This window comes from Apis florea, unplaced genomic scaffold (genome assembly GCF_048593485.1).
Source record: "Apis florea isolate Af1SG1 unplaced genomic scaffold, ASM4859348v1 contig_1794_pilon, whole genome shotgun sequence".
NCBI classification, from domain to species: Eukaryota; Metazoa; Arthropoda; class Insecta; order Hymenoptera; family Apidae; genus Apis; species Apis florea.
The window spans coordinates 1,739,068-1,760,536 of NW_028256482.1; the positions used below are offsets into that span (position 1 = coordinate 1,739,068).

General features: G+C 23.9%; 1 protein-coding gene and 1 long non-coding RNA gene across 3 annotated transcripts; one reads left to right on the forward strand and one right to left on the reverse strand.

The window, feature by feature from the left end:
* Positions 1-726: 726 nt before the first annotated feature.
* LanB1 (laminin subunit beta-1) lies at positions 727-21,425 on the reverse strand. Of its 2 annotated transcripts, XM_012488464.3 has the most exons (15): positions 21,115-21,425; positions 19,190-19,301; positions 17,597-17,641; positions 15,417-15,497; positions 14,641-14,863; positions 12,991-13,296; positions 11,465-12,027; positions 10,530-10,709; positions 9,068-9,393; positions 8,381-8,791; positions 8,031-8,226; positions 6,614-7,060; positions 5,157-5,664; positions 3,789-4,872; positions 727-3,196 (listed from the first exon to the last, which is right to left on the reverse strand). In XM_012488464.3, the coding sequence occupies exons 2-15, from the start codon at positions 19,251-19,253 to the stop codon at positions 2,225-2,227; spliced, it is 5,406 nt and encodes a 1,801-aa protein (XP_012343918.2). In that variant the 5' UTR covers positions 19,254-19,301; positions 21,115-21,425; the 3' UTR covers positions 727-2,224. The 2 variants fall into 2 exon arrangements, with proteins under 2 accessions (XP_012343918.2, XP_086769008.1); XM_086912882.1 differs by lacking the exon at positions 15,417-15,497.
* LOC147658639 (uncharacterized) lies at positions 12,999-15,291 on the forward strand. Its single transcript, XR_015293504.1, has 3 exons — positions 12,999-13,208; positions 14,695-14,926; positions 15,014-15,291. It is a non-coding gene; the product is annotated as an uncharacterized LOC147658639 (long non-coding RNA).
* Positions 21,426-21,469: the final 44 nt, after the last annotated feature.

Here is a 21,469-nt window from a genome sequence, read left to right on the forward strand (position 1 = left end):
GACAACATTGGAGAAGAAATCGTGAAATGGATGAAATTGTTTATCTTGAAGTACAATTATATTAGGTCAAGTATAAAAACGAAATGAAATAGCTTTGTCGTTCTCTTTTTATCTAATGCAAACTTGCTTATACTTTTTATTTATATTTTGGACTTTAAAATCAAAAATATTTTATAAATATATTCTATATAATTAATATTCTATAATTTAGAACTAGACAACTTGCGAATTATTACTTCTCTCTCCACTTCTGGATTTCCTCCTACACTTCTTGGAACATAAAAGAAAAAAAGGAGGGGAGATTAGGATTTATATTATTATATATGTATATTCTCAATCAAAACAAAATATAGTGGGAGGATATGGAATGATTGAAAGTGAAGAAATCGTTATACTAATATATTGTCATACTAATAATGAAATAAAGGCGAGAAAAAAATTGTTCAGATCTAGTATTATTCATTAAAGTTATCTTAAGTTGCTCATAAAGAAAGATAAAATCGTTACAAACATTGTATCCCAATAATCCGAATAATTATAAAGATATAATTTTTAGAAATTAATCAATTTATATCCAAATTTATTCATAATCAATATAGTTTAATTGTATTATTATACTCAATACACAATTAAAATATTAAAAATATATGAAATTCGAATATTATATTAAATATATCTAATATTTAATAATATTTTTCCTGCTTTTTCCATGTATTTTAAATCAAATATTATTTTATTATAATTTTATTTATTACCAATTTATTTCAAATGGAAAAATACAATTTAGTGAAGACATATAGTAATATATTTACAAATTACTGATAAAAATTCTATCTATCTATTGCACCGTGTTTTGTTTAAAATTCAAATGCAACGTGTATAATATGTAAGTACAAATTTTATATTAAATGTTGAATAATTAAATTTTTTTTATATATTGTGAATTAAGTCGATACACTAATACCTTAATTCTGTATAAAAACTATCAGTCATTTTTCTTCAATAACAGTTAATTTGCGCAATATTCCTCGTAATTAAATTATATAATTAAAATATATTGTCAAGGATATAAATTCTCTATGCCTTATAAAATTATTTATTAATTAAACAATTTATAAATATAAATTTATAATGATTATTGATTGATTATTTAATCTATATATAATTATATTTAATCTACATATAATCTTGATTTCAAATCGTAAAATAATTTATAATGTTAATCTTTTCAACTAATATGAAAATATTCTATTTAGAAATATAAAATAACATTTGGCATATTTTCATTAGAGTTTTTTTTTTTAATTATAAAAAATATTCATGCCCTTGTCAATACATTCTAAATGAATTTCTGATTTATCAGATCAATGATACTCTTCGTAAAATTTTTTCTCGTGAAGAATATTTTCAACGCGAAAATTATTTTTTTCATTAATTTTATATTATAATCTACTAATTTTGTACATTATTCATTTTAAAATATTTGGTCCATAATAAAAAATTTAACATAAAAATACAAATTTTATTTCTAGTATTTCTCATGATTAATTCCAAGATTTAAAATATTTATTCTGTAATTTAATTTCTATTTTCCATGAGATTTTTAAAAAATTACGTATAAATATATATATGAACGTGAAATATATAAACATATAAATGGCCTCTTCATTTATAATTATGGCACTGGAAAAGTTCTTTTTTTTTTTCTTATTTTTATTTTCTTATTATATATTTTTTAATCATTTTTAAAAAATATGATAAATCGATTTAATTCTCATAACTTAAAAATTATTCATTACTCTATTTTTTAATTTCTTTTATATTCATTCATTCAAAAATGGCAATATTTATCATTGTATATTTATCTTTTATAATAGATAATAAGATTTAAAAAAATATTTATAATTAAAAATTATTACAATTAAAGTTCCTTAATAAAATACTCTTTCTAAATTTCTGCAATTGGATCTTTTCTTTTCAAAAAAAATTTTTACATAAAATTTATAGCGATCAAACATTTTTTATGTAAAATTATTATTAGTAAAATTTTAAACTCAATAAGAAAAAGAAAAATAATCTACAAGAAAAAATGTATCTACAACACGAAATTTAAATTCGCTCGATCTAGCATCAAAACACAAAACAACATCGACAAGCATTCATTTTTGAAAATCCAAATTAGTCACAAAGACATATACATCAACCAGCTATTGATTGCATCCGCTCAAGAAGTGCACTGTTTGTAACGTTGCGCCTTCTGCTCGATTTCCGCCAAATGTTTTTCCATTTCCCCAGTTAACGAGTCAACTTGATCCATCAAGTCAGACAACATCCTCTCATTATCTCTATATACACTTTCCATACCGTCCAAATCCTTAGATTTCGTCGAGGTATCAGCAGTTAGCTCTGAGGCCTTCTGAAGAAGCTTTTTCGCCCTCAATATATTTCCATTGCTCTTATTCATTCTCGAATCCAACAATTCATCCGCATTTTTATATTCCATGGCTAGCTCCTTCGTCTTGATATCAACATTCTGCGCTTCCTCGGCAATTTTACGAGCTTCAACGCTAATTTCTTGATTCAAAACGAAATCGTTCCTTACCGATTGAGTTTGCAATTGTTTCAATCGGGCGTCCAAAGAGTCAACAGTCTGAGTGGTGCTGTTTGCCTGCATCTGAGCACCTCTAGTCACCTCTGCTATCTCTTCCAAGTCTTTTTCAGATCTACTAATATCACGGTCAGCTTGATCGATCGCTTCCTGAGCACGGGTCTGAGCTTTCTTAGCGTCGTTCAACAAAACTACCACTACATTAGCCAATACTTGCTTCTCGATTGCGTCCTCTTTCATTTTAGTTGCTCGGTTTTTCAATTGTTCGGCCAGATAAAGATCGTCCTTGGTATCCGCGAGGATTTTGTCAGAATCAGTCAAGGAACCGACAATACTCTTGATACGATCGGCCAATTCTTTGATTTCATCGGGTTTCAATTGAATGTTCTTGGCTAACACTTCATTTGCTAAGTCTCTGACCATGGCAGGAGTCGGTTGATCTTCATCCAAAGTACTGCGAATTCGCTTATTTATATCGGAAAGATCTTTGCTTACATTGTCAGTTAGATTGCGAGCTTTCAAAGCGTAATTGAAGGCATCTTGAGCATTTGATCTGGCAGCCGTTGCATCCCGTTTCACTTGACTCATCTGAATGAACAAATTTTTTTAAATATTATTTTGATGATTAATGAAATTTAAGCTTAAATAATAATAGATAATAAAAATTTGGATTATTATTGCATAAATCATTGCACAAAAAATTACTTAATAAAACAAAAAAATCTTTTGTTATATAATTGTGAAATAACAAAATTAGATTGAGATTATTATCTAATAGCTAATCCAAGAATAATTATTTACATGTTTAAGCAATTGAAGAGATAAATTAAAGAGATAATTGTTATTTCGATCTTGAATACTACAGTTGCAATTATGATACACATATTTTTTTATTAAGAAAACTATTACAAGAATTTCAAATTACAAAAGATTATTTTATTTTATTTTGTTTTATTTTTCTTCGCTTTATTGTTTATTAAAACATATTTTATGTTCTTTTAAAATTTCTCTAATTTAAAATCAAGAATAATAAATCATTGTTTTAAGATAAGTAAATTAATAAATACAATTTTTTTAAAAATAGAAATATATGGTGAAATAAAAAATTTATAATATAATAATAAGTTTAATAATTTTAGTTTTTTAACCAAATCGAATAAAATTGTATAAAAAAACTTACATTGCGAAGCAATTGTTCAGCCTCATCTTTATGACTTTTGATTTTAGCAGCTTGTTTTTTAGCTACATCCAAAGCTTGAGTGGCTTTTGTCATGGCACCCACATCGCAGGATAAACCGCCACAAAAACCACAGCCAGCGCCACCACACACACTGCTGCAATCGGTCACATTATCCCCGCACATTTCTAAATTTAATTTAGGCATAATATTATTGAATATTTTCAATTTTTCGTTTATTTTATTTAACGATTCTTGATTTTTTTCTTGCGCCTCTTCCACGAAACCTCGATTCTTAGCTAATAAACTTTCGGTATGTTTAACGAATCTTTCCGCATCGGTCAGAACATTACTAGTATCATTTGCCATTTTTTCCGCTTGCCTAGATTGTTCTGCCATTTGTTGTGTAACATTAAGAGCACCTTGCACGTTTTCTTCTTGCAATCTCGTCGCGTTTTCCTTGAGATCTGCAGCAGCTTGATGCAAACTGTTTGTTCTGTTCTTCATATTCTTAAGAGCAGCATCCCCCAGATTCACTCTTTGGCTAACATTCTCTAAAAGATTGTTCACTTCTTCTAATTTCTTAGTCGACATAGACACATTGTTATTCAATTCTATAGCCAAATCATTCAATTCATCTAAATCTTGGCTTCTAATGGAAGCATTACTGATCAATGCTTGCACTTGATCCAAAGATTCGATCATATCGTCGAATTCTTGACTATAGACACCAGTCGTTCCAATCTTTTGTATCTTCGATGCCTCTTCAATTACGAGGTTTGTCTTATTTCTCAGACTGGTTAATGTTAAATCCCAATTGTCAAAACACTCGCCGCAAGGATTGCATTGAGGTGCATATCCGTAATAGCCACGATCGCATTGGTCACATTTTTCTCCACCTATTCCTTTGTGACAAATACACGTTCCAGTTTCTCTGTCGCACTGCTGGCTGGCAGAGCCGGTTAAATCACAATCGCACGGATAACATTCGACATTTGGATTGCCCCAGAAATTTGTTTGACACTCGTTACAGCGTCTTCCTCCGAAACCTGGTCTGCACTCGCAAGTACCATCGTATGGATTGCAACTATTAAGATAAAAATAAATAATTTAAATTTAAATAAATAATTTTTTTAAATTAACATTTTTGATTCTTTTTTCATTTCTTTTAATTTTATTTATATATCATGTTTATATTTATTATGTTCACTTTTAAAGCCACATGATATCAAATATAATAATTAAGAATTTAATTTATGTATATTTTTGTTATTTTTTATTTCTTTCAAATATTATTAATTATTATTACCACAAAATTTATTTATCTCCTTAAGTAATATTTATTAAATTAAAAATATGCAATATACAAACCTATCAGAGACACTTCCAACAGCATCGCACTCGCAAGGATCACAACCTTGTCCACTAGCAATTCTCCAATGATTTTCTTCACAAGAATCGCATAATAAACCGATCACATGAGGTAAACAAGGACATTGTCCTGTTCGATGATCACAAGGTCCAGCATTTCTGTCTGTACCCAAAACATCACACTGGCAATCCTGACAATCTTGTTCAAGAGCATTTCCGTAAAATCCCGGTTTGCATATCTGACAGTTTGATCCATCGGTATTATACAAACATTGCAAGCAACGTCCAGTATGAGGATCACAATTTCCAGCTAAACGAAGATCCGTATTGTTGTTGCAATTACAAGACTCGCAGCTGCCACCGGGAATCTCAGGATGACCAAAGTAATTTTCCGCACAGCTTTCGCAACGAGGACCGGTGTATCCGTCGAAACACTCGCAAATCACATCATGAGTCACAGAATCCAAAGAGCAACTTTCAGCATAAGAATGACCAGAATCTATAGTTCCTATAATTTTAAATAAATTTATAGAAAAATAAAATAAACTATTTAATTTTTATGAAAATGATTTGTCACTGAATTACTAATTGTAAATCCAAAACAAATTGTTTTTAGATACATTACTTTTAACAATTATTTAAAACAAACAATCTCATCGATTCTAAAATACGTTGTTATCAATAATCATTCTGATTTTTAGATAATTTTTCGATATATATTTTCATCTTCATCATTGTTCATCAATTTTACTTTCTGAGATATTGAAATCAAAAATTTTTATTAAATTTTAGATTTATGATTGATATATACATTATAAATTATATTCTGTTTTTTACTGAATATATATTATTCCTCGTATTTGAATATTTAATATTTTTTCTAAATGATATATTGTTAATAATCTACGAATTTGTTATTGACAAATAAATACATATATAAAATGTTAAAATCATTACAGATGAGCTAAAAAATTTAATGATAATGAAATTATATGTACGTAACTTTTAATGTATATAATAATTACGATAAATTGATACAATTTTATTTTTAATGGAACAAGAAATAATTGTAAATTAATATCACAATGAATTACATAAAATGCAATAAATCAATAATAAACCGCCTAAATCAGAAAATATATTCATAACCTAAAGGATTTTTTGAAAATATTTCGATTATAACTAAGGTTATAAATATAAAAAAGTTTTTCAAAATATTGATTTGTACAACATATAAATCGGAATCTTTTTTCTAAGATAATTAACATTAAAACAATTTATAGATTTATATTCAGCGAATAAAATCTATAAAAAATATCTATTGAAAATTATAAAATCAGATTCGCATACAATATATTACCATGATTCTATATGAATAATGAATAATTAAAAAAAAAAGTGTTATTATTTTATTATTATGTATTTTGCTATTATTATTATTTTTTTTTTTTTCATACCTGGACAAGGGCACGCTCTACATGGAATGTCCACACCGATCCTAGGATCGCCATAATATGTCTCAATGCATCGATCACAATTGTGCCCAGTAGTATAATCTCGGCAATTGATACACGCACCAGTCTTGGAATCACAACTTTCAGCATGACCATTGCACTCACATCGTTGACAATGAGGGAAATTCCAAAAGCCAGGTTCACATTGACCGCATGTTCTTCCATAAGTATTCGGTCGACATTTGCATCGTCCTGTTTCAACATCGCAGAAATTGTCCAGCGCTCCTACACCATCGCAGTCACAAGGTATACAACCCTCTGGACCAAAACCATAAGTTCCAGGCGCGCAACGATCACAGCGCCTACCAACGACGTTTGGTTTACACGGACAAATACCTCCGTAACTCCCACAAAGCAAACTGTGGGATCCAGTTGGATTACATTCACAAGCTGGAATATGAAGATAATGATAAATGATTCAATATTAATATAAGGTTTTTATTAAATTTAAGCTTCGAATAAAATTTCAAAAAAAATATATATTATTTATTTTTCTAAGATCTAAACATATCTAGAATTAATGTCTAGAATTAAAGTGTAAAAATGTTTTAAATTAATATGTTATGCAGAAAAATATGAATAAAATATATGTCTAGTTTATCTTAAAAATGATTGAAATTGAAAGGATAAATATTAATATTAAATATTTATGTTATAATATTAAATATATTAGGTAAATGCGATTTGATTAAATGAATTTTTATGAGTACAATATATAGAATTAAAAGAATTAATAATTGTAATAAAATAGTTATTTTAAAAGTTACACACAAATATCTGTGATTCATTTCATCCACAATATTTATCTCTCATAAATTTATCCTACATTTTATTAAATTTAAGAACATTTTAATATTAAATTTAGTATTAAATTTTAATATTTATATAGGGATTTTTATATTAAAATTTTTATATTATTTTTAAATTGATATGTTTGTTACATTCTCTTTTGTGGATATTTCAAATAAAATATACAAATCATATATTTATTTTTTTGAATAAAAAAAGTTACAACTGTTTAAAGCAAAAATTTTTAGATGTTATTATATATATCGTATAAAGAGCAATAATGTATTACCATATCAATTTTAATTTAATTTAGTTTAAATAAAAATTGTTACAAATCTTTCTCAGAAATCAATAACTTTAACAAATATGAGGAATTAATTTTTTGCACGTAAATTTTTTAAACCCAACTATATTTTAAATTCTTATCTGTAATATCTTAGTGATATTAAAATTTTTAAATTTTTGATATTAGCTATTTATGAAAAAAAATTGAGAAATTGATGGTTAAAAAAGGAATTGATAAATTATAAATAATGTAACATATTGATGAAATTGAAAATTTTCTACTTACAATGTGCACCATCGTAAGCATAATAACCAATACTATTTTGATATTGTCTACAAATTTCCGGAATATTATCCCATTCTGTATTAATGTCATTAAAGAATTCACTACAATGATATCTTTCGTATTCTTGTCGACGAAGTTCGCCAATTCCAGAAGTTTTAAAGAAAGGAATAGCATCTATTCTCGGCCTCAGAACAATCTGAATAAATTCGAAATCAATCAAATTTCTACTTATATCATTAAAAAATTAGTTTTATTGATTAAATAATATTCAATAAATAAAAAATAAATCAAATTATAAATTAAAAACCAAACACTTGAAATTCATTTCATTTCAAATGTTATGTACTCACAGAGTCAACCAAGATGGAAGCAGAAGGTGTATCGATATGATTGTTGAATTTACGAAATTGCAACAAAATATTGTATCGTTTTCCTGCTTCCAAGCAAATGGATGGTTGTACGACAACACTTCTCGATCTTAAAGGAAGTTGCGCATATAATTGGTCAAACTCCGGTCTCCATTCAGCACAAGGACCATTAGGATCCACTGGACCATCTCTTTCAATGATTATTTGAACATTTTCCCAGGATCCTACTTGAATTGGTTCGTATCGTACGATAATATCGTACCATAAACTTTTTCGAATATCATCAATCGTGAAATTTAAAATTGAACCTTCAAGTGCCTTCATAAATCCAGTACCAGTCCAAGTACTGTTCCTTCCATCGCGATAAGGTTCTCTGATCACTACTTGACAATTCTATAAAGATAATAAATGAATTATCTATTTATTCGATGATAAAAAGTAAAAAAAAAATAATAATATTATCATAAAAATAAAAATAATAATAATATTCTTTAATATTTTAGAAAATATATTTTAATTAATCTTAAAAAATTTTTAATATTTAATTTTTTAAAATAATTTTGTAAAAATTATTATTTATATTTTAAAAAGAAAATTATATTATGTTTTGACAATTTTTCACTTTATTTATTTTCATAACAAAAAAAACAAAAAAAAAATAACAATTACATCAGTAGCTCTCGATAATTCACCCTCGTAAATCAAAAAATCCAACGATCCAGTATAGTAACTTTGTTCGGGTTGATTACAAGTTCTGCCGCTAACGTGAGGTCTGCAACGACACTGACCAGTGATCACATCGCAAGAATTCTCGTAGGAACCACCGGGATCGCAATCACAAGGCTTACAACCATCCGGATCTTCCGAGAGACCCCAAAATTCTGGGAGACATTGGTTACAATCACGAGCAGTGACGAAACGTTTGCAAGTACATTCGCCAGTGACCATATTACATCCACGATTATCGATAGTACCCAGAGTATTACAGGTACATGCTAGAAAAACAATAATTAATTTTTGCTTTTCCTTTTTTATCAAAGTGTAAAAAAAAAAGTCCTAATATAGAACAATATAATGTCATCATCAATTTTTCTTTTAAAATTAAAATAAAAATGTTGCAAAAAAAAATATTTCTGCATTTCTGTATTTGAAATAATTTTTTTTATACACATCAAAAGAAAGAAATTATTTAATTTATAAAAATAATTTTTACTTTTAGAAAATATTATCCACTTCGTTTTAGAATTGTAAATATTGATTAATCAATATGTTATTGATATGTTATCAATATATTATTGATATATTGATAATATCAAATACATTTGATGATTTTTTTTTTACAAATAAATTGTAATAAAGCTAAATAGGATTTATTGAAAAATTATATTGTAATTTTAGAAAAAGTATATTATAGTTTACTTCTCTCATTTCTATTCATGTCTAGTGATATCTCTTATATATTTTTTTTTTTATATGTGTGAATAATTATATATTATTTGATATATCGAATTATCGATAGCATTATTATTATTAATATTTATCAATAATATATTAATATTATTGATATCAATAGTGCCAATTATACTTCATTTTTAAAAATCATATTTCACTATATATTAAAATGAATTATTTTCTTCCTTTTTATTTATTGATGCAACATTTAAAAGTATATTTAAAATGATATATTGCAAAATAGAAATATAATTCAATTTATTATACTTTTTAAAATATATACTATAAAATTTAATTATACTGATCTAAGATAAATTTGATAAAATAATATAAAAACGATGATATTTTTTAAAATAACTTTTATATAAAATTTAATACATTCAATGTGGATGACATAAATGTATGCATCATAGAAATTTCTATGGTGTTTGACGCATATATCGTATCATGAAATTTTTTAAAAAATACCAAAAAAGTTTTCTAATTTTCTTTTTGTCTATATATTCAGTTGTCAGTAATATATACAATTAATTTAGATTTCATTGTATTTTTTACCATTTTTATAATTATTTTTATATTTATCAAAAATCAATACCTATCATCAGAAATTCTCAATTTTTGATACCGCATTGAATAAGTTAAAAAGAAAATTCGAATCAAAATGTTTATAAATTGATACCTTGACATCCCTCAGGATTTTCAGGATCAAAGTTCCAATAACCATATTTACAATGATTACAACGACGACCTTCCACGTTTGCTTTACAATGGCAACGCCCAGATTCATCCCCACTGAGAATATCAGTTCTCGAATCGCATATACCATCGTCCAAAGAACCACCAAGATCACAATCACAAGCTGTAGAAAAATAATAAATAAATTTAATATTTTGAAATATATATTGAAAAAAAAAATACAAACAATTAAAACATTTTTTCTTTGACTTAACTTCTGAAAGAAAATATCAACATCATTTAAATGAAAAATTGAAATTATAAAGCATAAGTTTTGTTATATTAATTTTATATAAACGATTTATTTAACAGGTATTCATTCCGTAATTATATTAAATAGGACAAATAATCTTTCTGATAAAATAGATAATTTTACATAAATAAATTTATATATATAATAATATTATATTATTAATAAATATCATAAATTCAAGTTAATAATTATTGTATTGATTATTGATGTGTTGATTGTATTAATAAATTCTTTTGCACAATTTTGTTTATAAAATAATTTAATATTATAATAAATAAATTTTATAACTAAGTAAAAAAGGAAAAGTTACTATTATGTCCCGTGCCATAATAAATTAGCCTTCTTATAATTATAGAAAAACATCTAGCAAATTATGCTTCGTTTATTAATTCCTTAAACAAAGAAATTAAAAAATATATTTTATTTTATCATAGGAGAAATAAATTTGCTAAGAAATAAATTTCTTATAAGATAAAAAAGTTAAAAAATTATATATTAAAAATATTTGATAAAAAATATTTATTAATAAATTTATTTAATCCTAATCTTTCATATTTTCAAATATAAATTGAAAATAAAATAAAATCTATCGAAATTTTTTGATTATAATAAGACGAACAACTTACGTAGACATGCCTCAGAATGAGATATATCCTTCGTGACATCGTGATAATAAAATGGTTTGCACAGTTCGCAATTTTGTCCTCTGGTATTGTGTTGACAATCGTCACAAACACCACCAGAAACTCTTCCAGATCTTTCGTAGACAGTTTCGTCGAAATGACAGGAATTCGTATGGTTATTACAATTGCAAGGCCTACAAGCGTTCGTCTGTTTTCCAACTGCAGGTTTCCACGGAAGATCGTTGTAGAAATCTTGACATTTTTCACAATTTAATCCCGTGGTATTATGAGTGCACTCGCATCTGCCATGCACCATGTTTTCTTCGTTAGCAACTCCAGGAAGTGGAAGACATCTGGACGCATGGCCGTAGCAGGAACAGGATCCACGGATCACCATGTTTTGAATTGCATAATAGTATTTTTCTCGAATTTCTGCGCGATTATCGAGAAGATCATCTCCTAATGTGTGTAATCTGGTCATATTTATGCGGAGATTGGTGATTTTTAAGAGATTTTGTACTTCCTTCGAATAGGGATTGTCTATCTCTAAGTTTTGAGGCAAGACTCTGAAAATGAACGAATATAATTAATTCTATTAGATTTTATATAATAAATAATTAAGAAAGTTTTATCATTTCTTTTTATAATAGTAATATAATAGAGATATCTAATTAAAATTTATAAATGCAAATTATTCGCATATTATTTTATATAAAAAAAATATGATTAAAAAAATTTTTTTAAATTTTGAAAAAAAATTCAATAATTTCAAACATAATATAATTTGGTATAATTAATTTTTATAGATAAATATATATAGATCATATGAAAATTACAAAAGTTTTTTTAAATAAAATTGTAAGATTTGTTAGAATTGTAAGATAATGCAATTTGTTATTTTCAGTTAAAAAATACTTTATGTCAAAAATCTAAAAAACTTTAATTTGAATTTTAAAAATTTATTGCATGAAAGCCTGATATTTGTCTATTCTTTTTTATATCAGAATAAAAATAAAAATCCTCACGTCATAATTTTATAAGACATTCTTTAAATTATTCGATAATCAATGACAATGACAGTAAAGACAATTTTATTAATAACATTTGAAAAATATTCAATATATTAGTTATTTGTATATGTCATTTATATATGTAATATATAATATGTGGTGAAAATTTTTTAATATTATAAATAATAATTGAATGAAAATAAAATCAAATTTTGTATCGATTATCGAAGTTTTTCGAAATTAATCATCATCAATAGAATAAATTTTGCAACAATTTTTAAAAAAATATCAATACAATAAATTAGATAGTAAAAAATAATTACAATAAATTAAAATATATTAATAATCAGAATCCAAAAAGCATATTACAATTATTTATTGTTTCATAAAAAATCACTACCATTGCTAGTATTAACAAATTTATCACTGTAAAATACACTGAGTATCGATAAAACATCATAAAAATCTGAATCATGAAATGCATCGTTGTGTATTCATTCTTTATCATTATTTACATACCTGAAGATAACATCGCCCCCTGTAGATGGCGCCACACCGGAATATCTCGATTCGCAGATAACATCTGTCAGTTTTTGAGGTGGTCCCGTAGAAGCATGTGGAAAATACTGTTCACAATTATGCGCGAAATATCGATATACTTGCCATGTTTTACCAAAGTCGTACGATCTCTCAATTAACATTGACGCAGGTCTAAATGTCTTGAAGCGGATGATAATGTGAGTGAAATGAAATTCAGCTTCGAGATCGAAGCGTATCGTAACGTTTTCTACCCCATTTTCCGCTTGCCACCAATTTTTGGACCAACTATTGGATTAAATTAAAAGCAAATTAAGAAGAATTATAATAATCGTAATTTAGAGTATATAGAATGAGTCTCGTAATTTGATCATTTGAAACAATTCATTATTTAAATTATTTGTTATATGAAAATATATTTTATAAAGTAATGATATAGATAAACTTTTTCCTATATGCAAAAAAAAGTTAGGAGCATCCAACATTATAAAAAATCTAGCCTAGATCTAAATTCTATTTTAATTTATTCAAAAGTGACTTTGATCTTTTCTCGCTTATGCATATATATAATATATGTATTTTCATAATAAATAAATATTGTAAACATTATCCTTAATTTAAGAGAAAATCTTAAAAAATTAGCATTAAATATACATAATAATTGATACATTTTTGCAAATATTTTAAAAAAAACTAAAAGAATCTACCTATTATATTATATGAGAAAAAATTGTTCAGAATAAAGAATGAAACTTTAATTATATATTACTAATTATATATTAAGATCATTGAAATTAATTCTATTTTGTTTCTTTTATATAAAAATTGCATGCTATAAAAAGAAATAAAATTTAGAAATAAAAAAATACAAAAAAAAAAATAATTTTTTTGAAAATAGACACAAAGAGAACACTTGAAGATCTATTTTATTTTTTTAATAAAATTATATATTTTTTAATATACTGATATAGATGTAGACTATTATCTTTATTATCCTTATTAAATAATATAAATCCTTATTATCTGTATGAAAGACAAAGAGCATACAAAACTCTTTTGTATTTTTCTTGTTTTGCATTTTACAAAATTTAAATTAAAATATCTTCTAAACTAATAATTTTTTACAATAAATAGTTTTTTACAGAAAATAATAATTTATATTTATAATTAATGTACTAAAAAATATATAATTTCACTAAAAAATAAAACTAATCTTCATATGTTCTATATTTCTACTTATAAAAAAATTAATAATAGAAAATTAAATTTTTTGTTATCATTTATAATTTTTGTATAAAAAATTTTTCTATATAATAAATAATTTATGAGTTATTTCAAATGATTATATTATATAACTCAACCCGTATAATTAATTATTTTTACTTTGAACATAATTTGATGTTTATTTCATTGCTGTATTATTATTTTAATTTGATGACAATGAAAACTTTTGATTTAAATATAATGAAAATGGATAAACTCCATAAATTTTAAACACTTTTATGAAGTTATTGAATTAAATTTATCTAAAAAAAAAAAAAAAAACTGAAAATATGAATAGAAATTACATGGAAATTTTTTTTTTCATTTTTTTAAAATATAAAAGATTAAATATGTTCAATTTTTACTAACTCAGTAACAATATTTTCAATATTGTGTTGCTGCTTTGGCATCGATGCATCACAGAAGAAACACTTCTTTCGATCCTTTAAATGCGAAACGATACAGTATCTTTCTGGCCCCTTAAGACCACAAGTAGAAGACGCACTTAATCGATCTTTTCGACCGATTAATAGATTTCCTGTTGAGGGATAACACGAACTCTGCTCGCAAGGATGCCTCTTTCGTGCTGGACCTAGACAATGGAATAAAATTAGAAGAAAAAAAAATAAAAATATATTCACGAAAAATAAATCAAGTTAGTCATTTTCATTATTTTAAATGGTATCATTACATGGCTAACTGCCAATTATAAATTAATTGCCAATTTGTTACAATATATTAGGTCAATAAAATCCCCAGAAACCAAGAATTAGTGATCGAAAATATAATATCCAGAATATCCAGTAGTATCACCTCATCAATCAGATTAAGAAGATATAAAGAAAGAAACATAATATTACTCTTACAGAGCTTTTATTTTGAAAAAAGAAACTATTTTACTTAAAGAGACAGAGAAAAAGAGAAAACATACTATATCTTTGAATTACACAAAGCAATCTATGTTAGATAAATCATGTATGACGTGCCGAAATTATTAAACAGATACAATTGATATATTAATTGTACATTTATACTAGTTTAATTATAGATCTTATTTTATCCTGTAAAAAACAAGAATAAGTTTTAAATGAGCAACATTATCATGCTGGTTTTAATCGACTGTGAAACCAACAAGAATGAGCTACCTCTTGGGCTGGGAATGCTCAGCTTTGGCCAATAATGGCGCTCTTCGATCATCTCTGATATATCTCCTCTCTGGATTGATCCTATAACACCTTCATTTTTATCTCTGATTGCTCATTGTAATTGTTATTGTTAATAGTAAATAATAAGCAATAAAATGTTTATTTGTGATTTTCAAAAGTCAAAATAAACACAAAAGTTGATATATAAAAATATTTCTTTATTAAATTATAAGCAATTAAAATTTAAAAAAAAATAAAACAGAAAAAGAACACTCTGTTTCCATCACATTATTGTTATATATTGTCTCGTTTCATTTAATGTAAATTTTATTTTTTATAACTTAATAAATAAATTAAATTATAAGTGACAATAAATAATTTTTTGAAAATTTTTGAAATGAGATTTTTTTAAATATTTGAAATGAGATTTTTTTAAATTTTTGAAATGAGAATTTTTTTTAATGGCTCTGAATCTTGATCTTTCTGAAATTAACTAACATTTTTGTATATATTTTTATGATTTTTGTTTTGGTCTCTAAAATTAATGTCACACGAATATATTTATATTTTGTATTATACTGATGAAAAAGTTCAATCAGCAAGGCTTAACTGATTATTACTGAAATAATTTCAAGCTACATTTTTTTTTGTAAATTTTTGTTTTCGTAAAAATTTTTCATTTTATTAACAAATTTTTAATGAAAAATATTGATCAATTATGCGCTTTATTGAGTAATGTTTTTTGTTAATAATCTAATAAAGCGAAAACAAAAATTTTTGCAAAGAAAAAAATTGGTTAAAATCATGTAAGCAATCATCAATTGATTCTTGCTGAATTTTAGAAACAATTTGTATATCTTTATGCAAAAAGTTAAAATTTATTTTAATTTAATGTTACATAAGTAATATATTATATAAAATAAATATAGTTTTAATATGTTTAATATTTCCTTTTATGATAAAGTTTAAATATCCTGGATATTTTCTGATTAGTATTAAATTACGTTGTTTAAATTTGTAATCAGGCAATTATAATTTATTGTAGGAATGGGAAATTGAAATCTTGAAACACAAAACATATCAAATTCTTAAATCTTGAAATTTTTTTTTTGTTATTTTTGTAACTCGAAATCCTCTAAATCCGAATAAAGAATAATTTATCCAAATAAATAATTTTACGGCTATATGAAATCACTTTTATTTACTTAATTGAATTTGTCTTTAGATTTTAAATTTATTTTTATTAAAATAATTTTATCAATTTATTATAATAATATACAATGAGTATGACAAAACTATTTAAACTTTTTCCAGAAAAAAATATTTTTGAAAATATAATTATAACATGTTTTTGTATTATATTTTTTAATATATTTTTACTATAAGTAGATATGATTATTAAAATTATATAAATGAATTTGAAATAATTTCAAAAATATAGATGAAAATTTTAAATTAATTAAAATAATTTATTATAAATATAAAATAGAAAAATATATAAAAAAGAAAAATTGTAATAATTAAATACTAAATTATAATTAAATATAATATAATAATTAAATACTAATTTAATAATAATTAAATACTAAAAGTAGATTTATTAAATATCAATATTTATTTATATAATAATATAAATTAACTGTGCAAATATGTAGGAAATTCTTAAATAGATTTAAAGTATGTTTAATTAAATATTTTATAATTATTATATTTTTGAATTTTTTTTAAACTTTATTCATATAATTTTGAAAGTTATAATTTATTTGTAATGTTAATAATATTTTAAAAAGTTGTGTATATTATATTCATACTTATTTAAATTATTTATTAATATATTATATTTATACTTATTTAAATTAACACAGTTTAAATATTTAAATTATTATAAAGAAAAATATATATAAAAAATTTAATTTTCTGTACAAACAAAATAAAATAATTATTGTTATTATTAATTAATTATAAATCCAATTTTGAAAAATTTCAGAATTCAAATTTGTTAATAATTTTCTACGAAATAGATATTTAATTTATTAGAAAAGGAAAATATTTTGAATTTCGAAAATTTCACAAATTTAAAGAGAAGATTTAACATCAGAAGATATTTTACAATTTCATATAAATAAAATTAATATTAATTATTAAAAATTTTTAAAAATAATTGAAAAAAATTAACTTACCTCTATGTACAGGTCTTTCCCTGGAATATTGCGGATCAGCTGTATCTAAAAAGAAAAATAATTTAGTTAGAGAAATTGAAAATGAATATGCATGTTTTATCTTTCATAGAAATTTGAATGTATTAATTAATTTGTATTGAAAATTTCAAGCTATCTTACGTGAAAGAAATAACAGATATAACAAGAATTCTAAAAATATGAAGAATACCTAATATTATCTTTTTTTTGAATATATTTACAATTTTTTCTTTTTTCGAAAATCAACATGGATAAGAAATTTATTCAAAATAAATTGAATAATTAAAAATCATATATTAGTTTTTAATTTTTTTTATGTTATTATTTTAAAAAATTATTTCAAATCAAACGAATAAATGATATTACACATTTATTAAATTAAACACATTTTAATGTTTGATAGAATAAATCGATGATTAGTAATTTTTCGAAAGAAATTTTAAACGAAGCCGGAATTGTGCAGTTATCAAATAGTTTTTACTATAATATATAACGGTTGGGGCTATCGCAAGGGACAACCGGATGTTTATGATGTATCTTTTGTGGAAATCATCGTTAAAAATGAATAAAAACTCTTACATTTAATAAGATTTATAAAATTTTTATTATTATTATCGAGTTCAAATTATTAATTTGATTGAGATAACAGTACAAAATTTTATTTTTAGAAAAGTATTTCATTATAATAAATATCTTATCATTTATTTTTCAATTTATAATATTCAATATTTCTTATTTTTTATTTCGTTTCAGAAATTTTTAAATTTAAAAAATTGAAATATTACAATCTGAAAAGAAAATCTTACTCTATAATAAATAAAATTTTATGGAAATAAAAATATTTTATTCAGTATTTTTCTTTTTTTATATAAAATAAATTATTGAAAAATTATAATATAACTAATATAGATATTTTTGTATTTTTTAAATGTGTATATAATGAATAATGAATAATATTTATATTTCAAGAATCAAACTGAAAAGAATATATATATAACATGCAAATTATAGAATAGAATGCAAAATATAGAAAACTTTACAAGATAATTTTTAATGAACTAATGATAATGCAAAACGTCTTTTAATCTTTTTGTTTTAAATTTTTAAAATGCTTAGATTTTAGAAACTAAAATAAACTTGAGAAATTCAAAAGAAAAGGGTCGACGGGTCGAATCCCTATCTAATCGTAATGGATAAAACTACATCTTAAGACCAATGAATGGAAAGCATATGTATTTCATTTCAACAAAATATTTTTTCTTTCATTCAATAAAAATTAGATATTATTTTAAATATTCGAAATATATTAAAAAAATATATTTTTATTTTTTTAATTAAATTTTATTTAAAAAATCTGTTAATTCGTAAAGATGATAATAAATTTATATAAAAATTTTTATTCCAATCTATTTTAAATTAATTATCATTAGTAATCTTATTTATATAAGTAATAAAATTTTACAAATTATATAATTCTAGATAAAAACAAATACTAAAAGAAATTATCAATAACTGTGACATATTATTGATTAATTAACACGTTTTTATTAAAATATATTAATAAATAATACTTACTTAATACAATTGTTATTGCAAATAACAATATTGCCAAAATTGCTTGAACTAATATTCGAGACATTTTCTTCCCTCTTCTTCAGTTTAGTTAAATTTTTAAACCCGATTTAATCTGAAATTTAAAAAAAAATTTTTTATAAATAAAAAATTAAGATTTTAAGATTCTATAAAAAAAATAAAGGATTTTCAAATTTCTTAATGAAAATTTTAATAAAATCTAATATGTAAAATTTTATATATCAAATTGATTAATAAATATATATTTTATACAAATAATAAATATTTTTAATTTGAATTCATTATAATTGGAAAATATATATAATTTTTTATTAATTTAATATTTTCTTGGAAATTCGATGAATCATTTAGTTTACAAAAATAATTCAAATAGATAAAACTCTAAATATAAATATTAAAAGTTTCGAAATTTTCTTTAAATTTAAAAAATATTTCACAAGAAAAATTTCTTTAAACACCAAGAATTTTACAATGCACTTTTATTATATTATATTATATTATATAAATCATTTAAGTATCTATCGTTTATTATTTTTTTCACGATACGATGAATCACCATGATTATATTGATACTGCGATATAATATTGCTTTTCACTCTTTCTATTCTATAACATAAAATAGTCAATAAAAACTAGAATTCTCTTAAATTTCGTTATTTTTAATTTCGATCAATTTCAATATAAATTAATGAAATTTTAATAAATTCTGAATGTCATTCTCTCAAATTAAGAGATTAAAAATAATAAATAATTCATCAAAAATCGTGTAATCAAAACGTTTCGAATTATAAATAAAACAGTTATTATAGAATTTTATTAACTATTATTATATTTTTTAGTATTTTAATTATTTATTTCTATATTTTAATTATTTAATATTTGCCTATAAGAATCGCTATAAATGAAATCCGGTTTTATAAATGTTTATCGCGCATATAGTTCAGTGACCAAACTAATGCTTGCGTAGATCTGGAACGTCTGATAAATTGCTAGTCGTTCATTTGAAACAAAAAAATGCGAAAAATTTGTAATGTACATTTTCGTAATTAGATGTTTCATAGTTAAAAAATATTTTATTTCAAAATTGAGTAATTTTGGTGGCATAATTAATTTTTTTAATTAAAAATTAAAAAATACATATTTATATATAATAAATACATATCTTATAATATAATTGTCTCTTATACTCAAAATAATATATATATTAACTTGATACATATTATATTTATTATTTTTATGATATATCTTATCTATATAATATGTTAATTATATTATATTATATATTATATATAATATAAAATAATATATAATCTTACATTAATATTGTATTTTATTTCATAAAAAAATTATTAACACTGTTCAATTCTTACTTCAAAATAAGAAGCTAAATTCTCTTATAGAACAAGCATAAAATTAAAATTCAAAATTTTAAAACTTAAATACAAACTTAAATGCAATTAAACTAACTTATATAATTAATTTAACAATAATTATTACTTTTAAAATAACACTCAATTATAATAATTCATATACTCACTTAATTCGATATTTTTTATTCCAAATATCAAATTTTCAAATCAAAATCCATTTAAAATTTTTCTGTCAATGAACAAAATCTTCAAAAACTCCAAAAATCTAATCAAAACTAAACACACTCATGCACACACACACACATTCACACACATATATATATATACATACTCACTATACATAAACTTCTACTCATATCAATCAACCTTCCATCGCATCCTTGCTTCTTGTCAATAAAAAAACAAAAGAGAAGCATTGTTTCACATGTAATTGAGCTTGAAAACAAGCACAAACAAACTACAAGTGTGTTTGAAAACGCAACGACATCGAGTATGAGAAACGAGAATAATAGGAACGAACAGCGAGAAACTTCTTACCTAACTCGATGTGCCTCCCTCGAGAATGTGTCTCGTGCCATGAGCAGATAGACGGCTGGATCCACAATTATGATCGAACGAAACAAATAGATCGATCGAAAACCGATGATCCAAGACACATTCGATTTCCGCGATACACTGTGCCGATCACTAGATGAAAAATGTATGGAAGAGAGAGGCAACCGTCGTGTGGACGCCTCTTGTGACGCGTCTCTCTCGCGTGTTTCTCAGTTAAGGAGAACCTCCGACAGCGACCAGTGCCGTATGAAGAATAAGGTCCCTTCCTGTCAGTTCGTGACGAGGGTGCTGACGCAGCCGAGGGACAAAGCGAAGTTCTTAAATCTGAGCGGAGGAA

Coding starts and splice junctions, on each gene's coding strand:
- LanB1 (XM_012488464.3), bottom strand. CDS start 19,253: ATGTCTCGAATATTAGTTCAAGCAATTTTGGCAATATTGTTATTTGCA. Junction 15,498..17,596: donor GGAAAGACCTGTACATAGAG/GTAAGTTAATTT, acceptor AAGGTGTTATAG/GATCAATCCAGAGAGGAGAT. Junction 5,665..6,613: donor TAGAGCGTGCCCTTGTCCAG/GTATGAAAAAAA, acceptor TTAAAATTATAG/GAACTATAGATTCTGGTCAT.